This window comes from Pyrgilauda ruficollis, unplaced genomic scaffold (genome assembly GCF_017590135.1).
Source record: "Pyrgilauda ruficollis isolate IOZ18807 unplaced genomic scaffold, ASM1759013v1 scaffold24, whole genome shotgun sequence".
Classification (NCBI taxonomy): domain Eukaryota; kingdom Metazoa; phylum Chordata; class Aves; order Passeriformes; family Passeridae; genus Pyrgilauda; species Pyrgilauda ruficollis.
The window spans coordinates 10,534,643-10,549,716 of NW_024523648.1; the positions used below are offsets into that span (position 1 = coordinate 10,534,643).

General features: G+C 39.9%; 1 protein-coding gene across 1 annotated transcript in view; it reads left to right on the forward strand.

The window, feature by feature from the left end:
• TIAM2 (TIAM Rac1 associated GEF 2) overlaps window positions 1-15,074 on the forward strand; it is a 96,508-nt gene that overhangs the window by 62,697 nt on the left and 18,737 nt on the right. The window contains exon 15 of the mRNA XM_041469954.1: window positions 2,521-2,624. Within this exon, the coding sequence (XP_041325888.1) occupies window positions 2,521-2,624 (104 nt within the window). The remainder of the gene's footprint in view (window positions 1-2,520; window positions 2,625-15,074) is intronic.

Here is a 15,074-nt window from a genome sequence, read left to right on the forward strand (position 1 = left end):
ATTCTTTCCGTGTAACTTTTTTTAGGTTTTGCTATTTAAAATAACATTTACTGTTGCTTCTCCATCGTCAGCAACTCATTCTGCCAACAAGAAATGCTATAAAAGTGGGCAAGACTATATAGACCTAGCTCTGACAGTCCTGTAAACTATAAAGGAAAAACAAAATGAGGGTAAAGGCAGAAAAGATGGGTCATCTGGAAAAAGCAATACAATATTCTATTTGCCTGCTTTGGGTGTTGTTATCCTGATTGCTTCAGTTTATGTTTTTTGCTGATTGTTTTACCCTATTTTCCTCCTCCCACATTTATGCTCTCTCTTCATTGCTTGTGTAAGCTACTTTTACTGCTTCATAAAGGACAAATATGTTTAATGGTCCCTTTGTAAAATCAGGGAAATAGGGTTTTTTTTCTCACTAGCTAACTACCTGAGATCAGACCCTAGATCTTTACTCCATTGCAAAATATTGCTCAGGTGCATGCTGTTTGGAGGGGAGAAGGGCATTAAAACCCAGAGGGCAAGTAAAAAGAGCTCACTTGGGAAACAACAGGAAATAATATCCTTGGCATCACCCTACCCTGAAGAAAACGTTTAAAAGTCAATTTAAGTTTTAGGGGTTGGCTTACCCAGGAGTTGACAATGGTAGAAGTCAGTAGTCATTCATGTGTACTCATATACAGAAGAAAGCCTCAAAATTACTTTAAAAGTCCACAGGGAAGGAGGAAATTACTCAGTCTTGGTGGAAGAAGAGAAGTAAAAGCATAATAGACAAGACAGACCCTTTCTTAAGGTCTGACAGACTCTTTCCTAAGGTCTTACGGACAATGGATGGCAGGAGTGGAGTTGTATAAAATGTGTTTTTTCTGCAAAAGTGATAACCTGTTACACAGGCTCTTATATCAGATCAGCCTGTGACTCTGGGAGCAGAAGGTAAAAAAGCCTCAGGGGAGAAAAGTGATGAGACCTTGTTTCTGCAAGGATAGGGAAATGAGAAGGTGGTCAAGCATTTGGCATGTGGGTGGAAAATGTCAGCCTCGATGCTAAGCTTGACCTGAGAACCTTAATAATATATGGAAAAACCAAAATTGACATTGTGCAGAGTTATTTGTATGTCTTTCTCTGAATTACCTCTGGAGTCTGTCAGCCATGTTTTGTCCTACCAGGAAGGCTCCTTGTGGGTTGCAAGGTGCTCTTTTGGGCCTAAAATTCCCATTTTCCTCTCTGCTTCAGTCCATGTTGTTCAGTTCTCTCTGAGAGGAACCGGTCCTGCTCTGCATTGACAACAGCAACACCCAGGCAGCTAATTTCTGTTGTCCTTCCCAATTTCTTTATTGCAAGCTGTCATGATTTCACTGCAAGATGGGTGGTATTTGTTTTAATTACCATTTCAGTTGCTGGTGTTGGCAATTAAATAAGAATCTTACCTTTCACTTAAAAATAAATCTTCAGAATTTGTAGGTGTTGAGAAAGAGTTTGAAAATGTGGTAATGGGGTGTGAATTATACTCTGGAGGCTTAAAGGCTAGGAAACAAAGCAGCAAACATTAACACCCCCCCCCCCCCCCCTTTTTTTTTTTTAAATTTGTTGGTTGCTTTAGAGTTTTCAGCTACATGGATTGATAATACTGCAGATCAAAAATCACTTCTTCACTTCTAGGATTTTTAATTAGAATTGCCATGTGAACATCTCTGCAGATTTTCAGCAGCCAATTGAGGAAATATAAAGAGAAAGAAAGTAATTTTTAAATGAATGCTCAGCATTGTTGTATAGCTTTTGAGTTTAAATGTAAATGTTACTGAAAGCTACAGGCTGTCAGTAAGTAGAGCAGAGCAGTGCTCTGGTTTTTGCATTGTGCCAGCTACTGTGTAGATGGACTCCAAACTTGAGAAAATTGGTAAAGTATTTGCAAGAAGAAGGGATTGTGTCTGTATTATGAATTACAGTGTTTGTTCCAGGGCAAAATTCTCTTTTCTTCTTAAATCTTTAAAGGATTCAAGACTAAGTCATGTTGAACAATGGTGTGTTCATCCAAGGAGAACTGCTGGGTGCATTTAATAATCCTCACTGGTTGTCTCAGCACAGAGTGTGCTGATTATAGATAGTGCTGCCTTCAAAAGCATGCTGTTAGCAAGAGTGTTACATTTATTTTGGTAGATCAGATATGCACATTGCTTCAGACAGTCTCCCATGTCCAGCTGCTGTTTGGAAAGCAGAGTTTCAAGGCATAGTTGCTCCTTGCTTTGACCTCTCCCATTGTTTTCTGAGGGGTGGAGACGATTGCAAATTTTGTATTTTTTCTGGACATGGCACTTAGTGTCCTGGTCTAGGTGACATGGTGGTGTTAGGTCATCGGTTGGACTCAATGGTCTCAGAGGCTTTTTCCAGCCTAATTGATTCTGTGATTCTCTCCTGCTGTTGTAATTGTACTGGACACTGAACATGTTAGCCAGGTAAGAGCAAGTACTTTTCCTGTTTCTGTCCTATAGCCTTCTAATTTATTTATGTGTTTTATTTCAAATGCAGACTTTAGTAACGTGCCTGACATCACATCCAGTTTGAAAAGGAGCAGTACTGATGGCACTCTGGACCAAGTGCCACACAGGGAGAAGACTGATCCACCCTTCAGGGTAAGAAAATGCTTGACACAACAATCCTTACGAGCCAAAAGTCAATGTTGCAGCATTAATGCTCTGCATTTTGTTGGAAAGAATTTACCATATGGCATTAGCTTGAAAAAATTTGTACACATATTAGCTGTACTTGGTGTTTTACTATCTTGAGGTCACCCTGACAGGTCAGCATCTACAGCACAGCTGCTGCATCTGCAGGAGCAATGTGATGGGGGAAAATGGCAAGCAGGTGGAAACTTGTCAAATTCATTCTTCTGTGTGGCTTGAACCCAGTTCCTGCAGTGAACAGTAAAGCTACTGCAGCTTTCTAAATGATTCAGTTTGTTTTGTCTTCTCTTTTTGTTGATATTTCCAGAGCTTACTGATAATATTGCAGTGACCATAGCAATACTATGTTAGTAGTTTTAAAGTGGACTACAGGGTTGGAAAGGTACAGTGTTTGAGAGACAGTGATTGCCACTCTCTAATTTGGAGACCTTTTATGTGTCTGCAGCTTCTGTTTGACATGAGTGCACTAATGGTTTTCCTTCTCTTAGCAAGGACTTTGGGGGCTGAGGCAGGAATGCTCACCTTCATGCACTGGTCTCCAAAGTGCAGCTTTTTGTCCGTTTTGCTCTGAATCAGGCAAATTGCAACCTGTGTCCAATTGAAGTGCATATTGTTTCAAACCTCCCAACTGCAAGTGTGGGTAGTGTTTTTGAGTTGGTGGCCATGATTTTACCTGGCATTGCCATTCTGACAACAGAAACGTGTTTTTAAATTCTGTTGATGGGTTGGTTGTATCTTCAAACAAATTTGTGATAACACTTGTGTTAGCACTCTTGCATAACAGGAATGACGTTAGAGTTTTTATGGTTCTGGAATATATTACTGTCTTGTGCTAGGTTGTATGAAAAATTGCTAGAGATGAGACAGAATGTTAAAACTGAGAAGACTGGAATAGGAAGATACATTGTGCCTCTAACCATACCTACTGAGAGGAGCTGTTAATCTTACTTTATTAATTACTTTGTAACCTACTTCAGTCTTATATAGGTGATTTTATGCCTTTCCCTAGAGAATAAGGAGAAGTCCAGTGATTATGGGTCTTCAGCCCATCTCCTGCTGCACAAGGAGATTCCCACATATCTGTGTCCTGTGTGAGGATTGCTTATGCTTCCCCAAAGTCTTTGCAACCAGACAAGAACAAACTGCATTTTCTCCCCTTAGAAGGAGAAAATTTTGAAAGGGGGTATTGTGGATTTCTCTGCTCTGCTTTAGGACTTGTGCCTGGCTTTAGGGATGGGGATCTTTGTGGGAGCACAGCAGAGGTGACCCCAAGGGTTAGGATGCTTTGATGGCTGTCTTCACTGGGCCAGGCTCCCCGAGTACCTTGGGGTGCCCTGCTCACCTGGATTATGCAGTGTCCCCTGTGCACTGGGTGAACATAAATGCTGACCTTCTATCCTGCTGGAGGGGAGATGATTCTGGGGCATCAGCTTTGCTCTAGCAGAAGAACAAAGCCAATCCTGATTGCCTGTGTCAAATACACCAGGTGCCAGAAAATTAGGGAGAGTTCCGAGGATTTAAATACACAGAGAACAATTGATGTACACTAGTTGCTGCTTTTAATGCACTAAATTTGCTCCAATGCTCTAAATTACATGCTGCAATTAAAGCTCAAAAAAGAGGGGAAAACGGACAGGTCTGCTCCCTGCCCTCCCTCCAGCCTCACATTTGTCAGATTCAGCAGTTATTAGGGCTTTTTCATGATTTGCTGAAGTAATTGCCCATTCTGTATTGCAGTTCACTTCTTGAGCTGACATGCAGGTCTGCTAGTGTCATTTTAAATATTATCTGAGGCTGTGCTGGTTTTGTAGGTACAAGGGTGGAAAACAGCCTGGCAATCAGAGGCAGTCAGACTGCAGCTGTAAACGAGTCTGTGACAGCTCTATAATTTCTGCAAATGGTTTGTAATTGATTGCTGTCTTTCTGTTGGAGGGTGCCTATTACCGTCAGAGCTTTTTGTCTGACCCTTTTGATGTCCCCAATAGATGTAGAAGTAAAGAAAATCCAAACCTAACAGTTAAGTTCAGGTGGTGTATATTGTATGTGCTTTTGTAATTATGTATATCAGGAATTAAAATGATTTCTGTTTTTATAGCTGTGATTTGGGACTGCTCACCAGATGAACAATAACTATTGCTAATAAAAGCTAGTTTGAGGAAATTGTGCAGCCTTGAAAAGTGTAGCATCTGGATTTGGGTTTTTTTTTTCCTTTGCCTTCTGTTTCCTGCATGTGCTGACTTGACCTCCCACGCCTGTGGACACCATTAGTGCAGTAGGCAAGTAGGCAATGCTGCAGAAGTATGGGGGAGAGGAGCTCTGCAAGCACAGCTCTGTGGAGGAGAGGCTGGTGGTGTTGAGAGGTTCTGAGCACAGCCTGGAACAGCAGGCAGTTTGGGATTATTTCAGGGGAGACACAGCTAGAGATGCTCACTTTCCAGTTGACAGCAACCGTAGATGTGATTGTTTGGCTCTGAGGGAGCAGGCTCCTTTGAAGTTTGATTGATTTTTGTCCCGTAACATGTAAGTAAATAAAAAACAGTCTTAAAGCTTTGGATTTAATGGTTGTATGTCTGATTTCTGGATTTTATGTTTTTTGTTTGGAGCATTTTCATTTGTCTGTTTTTCACTATTTTCTTGATCTCATACCAAGCTAAGGTTAGGCATCATCTTAACTGAAAGTATAGTGAGGTGTTTCAGAAGTGCCTTATAATCTCAGAGAAATAAGTCTTTATTGCATGTGGACTACATTCAAACATACCTTCATTTAGTCAGTCATACATGGATTTTTTTTGGTAGACTGGGAAGTGAATGCATTTAGGAGGGCAAGAGAGGCTAGTATCATTCTGGAAATGGAAGCTGTCCCTTGAGTTATAAAATATTATTAAAAATATATGGATATCAAGAACCATCCATTCCAGATGCACATTTGTTCTGACAGCTCTGTATTCTCTGGGATACCCCATTTCTACTTTAATACCTTTATCTTCAATTTTATTTAACAGGGATAGATACTATACTTGTAACACATTGTGCTGCAGTACATTTTCAAACTGTGTTAAAATACTGTTTATGTGGCAACAGCATGTTGTCCTTGCTCTTGGTTCTGGAGTATGTAGATGTTCTGTTAACAGAAGAATATGTGACCTCAGAAAATCTGTGAATTGAGCACGCCTGTCAGTGTAATTAGGTTTAGTTATGTTTAATAATTTTGAGAAGTAATTGTCTGTGCTCCTGGTGCGCATTTAAATCCTGGTATGGTGGCAGTTGCCAAGAATCAAGCTCTCTTTACATCACAGTAGCATGAAGTCGAATGAACAAAAAATGCAACTTGTCCTTTAGCTAGTTGTGATTTCTAATTGCAAACTATATTGGCTAGAAATGTTTTCTCTAGCCCACTGTTTGTTTTAAGATTAAGTTTAGTAGTCTGTTACTAACTTGCTTATCTTTACTTTGTATTTTCAGTGTATGAAAAATAATCTTTTATGAAACATAACTAGAAGGGGAATTTTTACCGTATAATTACCTATTATTTTAAGGTCTCTAGAAAGAGACCTGCTATGATTTGACTTTTGGTTGCTCTGAATCTTCTGAGTGTCATCGGAGAGATGCATTTCTGAAATCATATTAAATCTAACAGACATAAAAAAGTAACTTCATATAAATGCATGTCTGAGAAGGGAAGATGTATTTTCACTTTAAGTATTTTACAGATCATAAGAAAAAACCTTAGGGTATACTCTCTGCAAATATTTCACATAACTTCATTATATCCTCAGCTGTATCTTAGAGGTCTTTAAGAAACTCAAGAAACTCAGTTAAAATAGCTAGTGTGATGGCTTTTAATCATTATAGAAACAGTCAATGAGTACTGAATCATTTTATGGTGGCATCTTCAAAAATTAACATTGCAGGTGCAGAAATGGAAGCTGCTGTGTGAGAAACTTTGAATGTTAACAAGAATTGGCTTTTTAAAGAATGGCCAACTGTTTCACTTTGTAAGGATTTGAAATGCTTCCATATTTCTTTCAAAGAATTAAGTAAAATTGGTCCTGGGAATAAGTTGAATATAGAAACTTGGGGAAATTGCCTTTGCTGTTGCCTCTTGAAATAGTCACTTTACTCTCAGCATGGGTTATTGAACATACATGAATGTGTGCATATGAGGACAAATCTATCCCCATCATCTCTTAATAAAAAAGAAATAAATTCTGTACACTGCAGAGACAAAACCCATTTTCCCCCTTGAGAATACCATTCTTAATGCAATGAACAGAAGTCATGGTTAAAAATCCTGGAACCCCTTTCCCTGGCTTGAGCTTATTTAGATTATCTCAGCTAATTAATCTTTCCCCCCTGTTTGATGACCGTGTTCCCTCTTCCTTCATCTGATAAGGAAGTTCGTGACAAGTCTGATCAGCAGAGTTCATGACACTTTTGGCAGATGCAAATCTGCAACTCCTGCAGGAGGGAGCATTTTCATCAAATGGTTTCAGCTTTTTATAGGGATGAGATCCAGGTCAATATGATAGCCCTCCTTGAAATGCCTGTTTTTACAGTTATAGCGAACGAAAAGAAGGTAGAAAAAATATGTCCTTTTCAGAAGCCTTGTTCTTGGATGCTTGAGTTTCCTATGTAGTACCAAATCATCCTTGCAGTGTTTTCTAAGCTTGTGTGTTCTGTTTATTGTGATGCCCATTGTGGTCATTCTTCCACTTGCCAGTGCAGTGAGAAGTACATTTCCATGAAGTCAACATGTCTGGGACCATGGTGAGAAATCTGGTTTTGGTTTCCCTGCACACAGCGCTGCTTTTCGCGTTCAAGGAGCCAACATGACATATACTTGACTTGGGCAACTCTTCAGGTTTTTTTGTAGCCCTTCCAATCAAAGGTATATGTGCAATTGAGCAGCTCGTTTGCTCGTAGTGGATGGTGCCCAGGAAGTGTGAATGCAGAGAGAGACTGAGTCAGAAAGCAAACTCATCTTCCAAGTTCAACATCATGCAGCTACCTTAGGAAGATTCCCAAAACAGTGCTTTCAACAGATGCAAAATACATGTGTTGGGATTTCAAACAGGAAATCACTCTGTTATCTATTAGCTGATTTCACACAGCTATTTCTGTAATGAAAATCAGTGAGTATTGCAAAGAGCTTGCTGCTTTTTGTGATTTTGGCCACTTGTATATACAACATAGCCACCAGTGCAGGCGTGGTTTTCATAAGTTGAAGAAATTGGCATTTTGTCTTCAAAATCTCTAAAGCTGATTTCAAAACCCCTCCATTGACCACAGCCATCAATTTATGATGCAGAATAATTCAAGGGTAAAAATCCCTAGGTACAATATACTTTGAGGTTTAGGTTCAAACTTGGATGAGAGAAAATGTATCTCATTGCTGGTCTGCCCGAATGCTCAGTTGTTGAATTAAAAAAGCATGGTTTGATTTTTGGTGAGAGGAAGGGGGCAGCTGTGGCAGTTGCCATGGAATGGCAGGAGTGGAAGGTAGTTAGTAATCATTACTCATACTTTCAGTCCAATCCCAACAGAAAATTCATGCAATTGTTCAAAGTTTGTGGAAGTTTTGAGTGGCATTTTTTCTTCCAGAAAAATGCAAGTGGATGCTAGTAATGATGTATTCCTATGATTTATATACCTAGAAAACATTGTACATTGTGATCTGTAGCAGAAGGGCTTTGGAGTAATTCAGGGCAGTGTTATTCAAAACACACTCAACTGCTTTCTACTGATGCTGTCAGTAAATGTAATCCTATTTATTATATGGATCATATGTATTATATATATGGGGTGGTTCATTTATTTATTTTGATCTGGTGATGGCACTCATCACTCTCAGAGATGAGTATGGGATCACCAGTCTGACTGTGTGTATATAAACAGTGTATGTGAAATAATTTTCTTAAGCAGACTATAAAAATTAAAAATCTTGGCAAGGGAATGTTAGTACTAACCAAGTAAACACCAATTGTTGAGCTCCAGTGAAAGAAAACCAAGGAGAAATGACCAGAAGCTCAACAGAACCCCATACCCACTTCTTGCATGGAGGCAATTCCAGCTGAATGTCGTGATGGCTTCTCATTAGCTCTGTTTTGCATTGCCCAGGCAGTTCCCACTTGCGCAGCATGTCATTAATTGCAGGAGAGCTGCCTGCCTGAAGGTTTACTCAGCATCCATAGGACATGAAGGATTTTTCCTTTATTTTAATCATGCAAACTTCTTTTTAGCAGTTGATGACATCCAAAAGCCTGGGGAGTAGTCTGCAATTAACATCTTTTTTTTTTTTTTTTTACTTTGTACGAGTGGGATTAACAACGTGGTACTCTCAAAATCATGTATAGCCTCTGCAATCCAAGTGTCATTTTCTTCCAGATGTGACATGCATTTAGGGAATCTCAGAGCTAACATGGGAAAATAGCATGGTTCTCAGCAGTGGTTTCCTTGATTCATTTGTGCCTGGAGGGGACTGTTCTGTATTGAAAGCATGACAAGCCTGTGGGGAGTTCTGCTAATTATTGTGCTTCCCTTGCAGATAGCCCAAGCCTATGGTGACCCTACCAGAGCTGGTGGCTCCAGCAGTGTGGACCTGCTGCCAGACCCCTGCTCTCTTCCTGTGCCTTTTGAGAAGGGTATCAGTGAAACTGTAGCCCTTCAGAAGTTCATAGGAATTTTGAAAGTTAATCTAATTAATTGCATTAATTATTCAGGGTATTAATCTATTGCTCAGAGAAGCACCAGAACTGGTAGACTATAGGTTACAGAAGGCTTACTATAAACCTACCAGTGAGTGCTACTGCCCAGTCCTGGATTTCACTTTGTTGTGTTGATCCTGGAGTTCTGCACCCCCTGTGGATGGCCCAAAATTCAAATGTAAGAGCTGTGAGTCTTGGCTAACACATCAAAGGAGCTGCAAAACCACAAGGCTTAAAGCATGGAAAGTGCTGTACCTAATGTGAGCCTGTAACCAGGTCAGGCTGTAGATGGAGACCGGCTTGCATAGTTACTGGTAGGGAGGCACAAGAATGGTGGGAAAGAAGACCGAAGGGTCTGCTCAGAGGTGCAGAAGTGTGACCTTGTGGGGCTTTGTTTTGTGCTATTACATTGAGGCCCTGGGGCTTAGGGGAGGGGATATTTGTTGTCTTTCCTCCAACTGAAGGAAATGTCCTCTCAAAAGTACTGAGACAGCTTTTGGTGTAAAACATACAGATGGTTTTGATCAGGAAAAGAAATTTTGTTGTGTTGATGCTTGCAAATGAAGGAAGCGGGTGGGAGAGGACTTACAACACAGCTTTTCTTTGTAGTCATCTGGGAAAAAACTTAAGGCTTACCTGCAGATGAAAAGGGAAGCATATGACAGGAGCCCTGAATCATTACAACAGGATATGGTTAGCAGTGTCTCTGGAGACGTCCGTGACTTCATTGATGAAGGGCAGGAAGCTGCCTGGGAGCCCACTAACCTGCGCCTCCAAAAGCAATCCCGGTCACCTGCGGTGCAGGATATGACGGCAGTGTTTCACTTTGTAGTGAAAGGCAGAGATATCTAATCACACTTCTGATAGACACAGGGAACTGGGTAACCTCTCTGCTAGCTGCAGAATATTTGGTGGTTTGTTTTTTTTAAAAATGAAGGTACTGTTCAGTTAAAGTGTTGATAGTAACGTATGTGTTTTTTCCTTGTGATGCAAAAGTCTCTAAACCCAATTTTAGTGCATGCCAAGGTATGTGATGTGCCCAGCAGTCACTCATAGCCCACAAAGTCACTTTAAATTTGCACAGAGTTTCAGTACAGGATTTCAGATAAATACTGCATCCTGGATACCATCATAACTTCAATGAAGCTTTGATTCCTGTTTTGCTCTGTCAGGAAGATGTAATGACAAAGGTAGACATGAAATACCAAAACTGAAAAATGCCAATTTTTGACCTGCAGCAAATTCTGCAAAATAAAAGTACATGAAAGAATGGAAGAGGCAAAAGAATTTAAAAAAGAAGTAAGGGGTTAGTTGAGTCAGATGCACAGAGAAGTTCCACCAAAATTTCATGTTTTGTTACCTGTTGTCTCTTGTTAACATATTGTCAGCAGACATAGACATCCTCTCATATGGTGATTATTTCCTCCTGGGACAGTAGAATTCTCCTGTAGTTCCTAAACAAAGCCTTGTCAAAACTAGGGGAGAGGTTGGTGTAGAGTTCAGAGAATCTATATTTGTTGTTACAGGGGAGTTACTGCATCTTTTAACATTTGGAATGCAAAATGCTGGCTACTAACAAGAGCAGATAGGAGTTGCCTTCTCTGCCTCCAAAGGTGTCACACTGCAAAACTATGTTGTGAAACATGAGTGCAACTGCAAAGATAATGTCTCAGTGGTTGCTACAGTTTCTAATGCAATACTTGAGAAAAGTTTTTGTGGTTAGCACAAAACACTTTGAGTGGGAATGTTGCGAACAATATTTAAGATGCTTGAAATTAAAAATAAAACAAGAATTCACTTTAAACATTTGGAATGCTAACCAATTTTTTAATCACTGGAATTAAAGCAAGTGTCTTCACTGTGGTCAATTATGCTTTGAAAACACATTTTGACGGCATTTAAAAACCATGTTATTAGTATAATAAGCATGACAGGAAAATAGGCAGAAAAATTATCCACCCACAGTTATAAAAAGTAAAAAACAGACTCCCTCTAGATCAGTGTAGACGTCTGGAGACAAGCTGTATTAATCCTGAGCTTATAATGCTTAGAGAGCACTAACATTGCAGAGCTCCTGTTAGTGCAGGGTACGTAAGTACATGTATGTTTTTAAATATATGTGTCTGTGTGTGTGTGTCTACATATGTATGTTGTGTATGTTGATTATGCTTCTGTGTCACCAGTGGTCCAGACTGATGTTACAAAGTAGCCCACAAGTGCTCAGGACTGTTTGCTTTCATTCAAAGTGTACACTGACGGAGCAAAATTAGCCTTTTACCTTCATGCATTAAGGGCAAAAGCGGGATGGGAAATGAACTGGAGGCAGATAAGCACACCTACACGTATCAGGACAATAGAGGGAAGCCCGTATTATGAAGGATGTCACTGTTATGGTAACTATCAAGGCTGGTGCCACTGAAATGGAAAGATGAAAACCAGATGTCGGTAAAGGGAATGTGCGTTATTCAAAGTACACAGGAACAAACAACAGGGCTATGTCATTTTTCCAGTGATCTTAAAAATATTTCACAGTGATGGATTATTTCACTTGTTTTTGAAAAGTGCTTGAGTGCTGCTTGTGTGTTTCTAAAGAAAAAGAAAGGCTAAATGAAAAGCATTCATTCATTTGCTTTGCTTTAGTTTGTGTTGTTCTCCTTTTTGATTTGTCCAAGTCCCTCAATAGGAAATGGAAAGATTACTGAAACATAATTGTCTTTTTTCTAATGAATACACATTTAAAAAAAAGCTGTTAATTGGTAACATCTTTTAGCTGGCATATGGCTAGCTAATAATGCAGGCTTAATTAGCAAATCTGGGGAAGAATAACTTCCTAATATGGAATTAAAAAGGCCTGTCATTGTTTTTCATCAAGATTGACGATATTGCTTGGACCTGAAATTTGGCAACCTTCTTTTTTTTTTCCTCAGTCCCAGTGGATGAGCTGTGTTTTTACATGTATCTATTACGAAAATAGAGCTTGAAGTGCCACCACTAATGCAGATAGAAAACAAAGAAAAAGTAGCTCTCCAGAAAGTATAGTTATACTCTTAGTACACTGTATTAATCTTAATCTGGTGACCTGGCCTGTGTTATTTTTAAAATGCCCTATGTAGCACCTTAAACTTTTAATTTCCATGAACTACTTATTTAATTTTGTTTCTTATCTTCAGACTTGTTTTGTGGATCCCTAGGATCTGTGGACTACAGCAGAGGCACCCACTAATGGTGGATAAGAGCAGTAGCCATGTACATGCTGCACAGTAATCTATGAATCTGGATTTTTAACAGACTGTACATCCACTGAAAAAATGAAGTGTTAGGGAGCAGGCAAAACCTCTCTTGCTCCTTCAAGACCATTTCCTCAATTTTCTGTTTACAGTCTTCTCCCCCAGTGAACCTGATATGTCTCCAAGAGGAAGAAAGGGCACAGTCCATCCGCTTAGCAAGAGGTTCCTGCTGCCGTGATGTGTTCTGCATGTCTTATCAGCAGCATGTTTTTTCAGGGCTCCAGCATCATTTTTCCTCTGATAGGCAGCCTCTCAGTGACTGAGCTGTACAGTTTGGCAAATGCTGAGCTGTCAAGTTGTGCTAATTATTTGGAAAGAGATGGATGTAAGTTTAATTGCAGTAATTAAAGGAGAAAGCTGTGTTATTCCCTTGCTTCTATGAAGGTGAACATCCTTGAAACCTTAGAAGCAGTGCGCTCATAACCAAGGATATAGACACCCAGGCTTGGTGTATCAGTGGGGTTCAAGGAAAAGGGTTTCCTAGGGAGCAGTAGGTGCTGCCAAGGGCAGCGTTGAATGAAGCCTTACAGCTCAACTTCATTGCACTGTAGGAGTGCTGTGATAGGGGCAACATGGGAGTTGCTGTGTTTTATTATGCCACTGGTGTAGTTCTCCTTTTATTAATGAATTGCTTGTCAGTCTTTTCTCTCTCCAGTTCAGTGTTGTCATGTCCTATAATGTTTTATTTAAAGCTGCATTGTTCTTAGAGTAATCTATCTGTAGACCCAAATGGTTTTGTGTAAATATGTCAACATCAGAACTCTTACTTTCAAGCCTGAATTTATTACTGAGCTCATTTAAAATTTCTTTTTATTGATGTAATTATGGCTAAAAAGTTCAAACAAAGGACAAGCATAATTATATAAAGAAATCATCCAGAGAGCTGCCTATTTGTTTTTCATTTTATCATTTTAAGAGCATTTGTATGCCTCAACATTTAGCAGCATATACCCTTGACAGAGCATCAGTGCTATTGATAAATTATGCTGACCTTCAGGGCAGTCAGCACCCTCTAGATATTTTTAGGTATTTGGCTAACTTTCTCAAAGCACCTGATGTTTTGTTTATGCAGTAAATTTCACAGGCAGGGAGGCAGGTATATTTCTGGGGAGATCAAACCCATCTTCCCTTGTCATAACTTTGTCCTGCACTCACCACATCAAGCTATTTATAAAAGAACCTTCTCATCTAGCATGCTTTTCCTTCATTTGTAGCAATAAAGGCAGGCATGGCAGGTCTGTCTGTACCCTCATATGCCGCTTAGCCTCCTTGCACTGGGATGTTGTCAGCGTCTCCGTTTTTGGGTAATCGGCACAAAAGAGAAACTTGTGCAGCTGAGCTCAGAGGGAAGGTGTGTTTGTGAGGGATCACAACATCTGTGGCTTCCTTCCGAGGGCTCTTTCCTTTGGCAAACTTTGCATTCGCGAGCCGCAATGCCCGCCTTCAGGAGGAGTAAAGCCAGAGCTAAGAGTTTAGCGCTGGCTCGCAAAACCCAGCAGCAGGCAGCAGCAGCTTGCGGCTCCCTGCACAGGATGCTCTCTGTGGTGAGTTCTGCAGTGCCGTGGCTTCAGCTGGGGGTGCTGCTCAATGAGGCTGGGGTGATGGGGCTGCAGGAGCATCCAAGCTGCCTGTACCTGATAAATAATGACTGTCCCAGCATTAGCAGTCAAATAATGGATTCTCACGGTGTGTAGCTGGGGTCTGAGTTTGTACCAGTACTCTGCATGGGAAGAGTTTTGGGGTTTCTGAAGTTTGGGGGAGGGAAGGGTGGGTTGGTTGCTTGCACTGTTTGCTGCTGGGCTCAAGCAAATTGTTATTTCTTGCATATCTCAGAGAAAGGACTAAGTAAGATCCATATTTTGACAAGAAGTGGGAAGGTTTTAAAAAGATTCCTCATGGAAACTTGGAAATAACTGCAGCATGAATATTTTAACTGTTTCTCTGTTTTTTTCACAATTAAGTTAGTACTGTGGAAATAGGGAGGGAAAAATATGATCTATAATCAAGGTAAAGCTGGCAAAATATATGTATTACACACGTAGCTGTATATATGTATGTATATATGTATTGCACAGGTATACATGGTGTATATATGTATGTATATACATGATGCATATATGTACGTATATATGTATGTATATATGTATTGCACAGGTAGCTGTATGTGTGTGTGTGTATATATATATATATGTGTATGTATATATATGTATTACACAGGTTGCAGAAAAATAACATGAGTCTCCTGCATTAAAATTCACAATATCAGGATAAGGACCTGGGGTAGGAAGAACTGACAGTTTTTTAAAAAAACAGGGTTTGGGAAATTTTTTATTGCGTGCTTTGATGTTCCTCATAAGACTCTCTTTTTTTGTGACCTGGGTTGTCAGGGTTCTTCTTTTTGTTTTCCT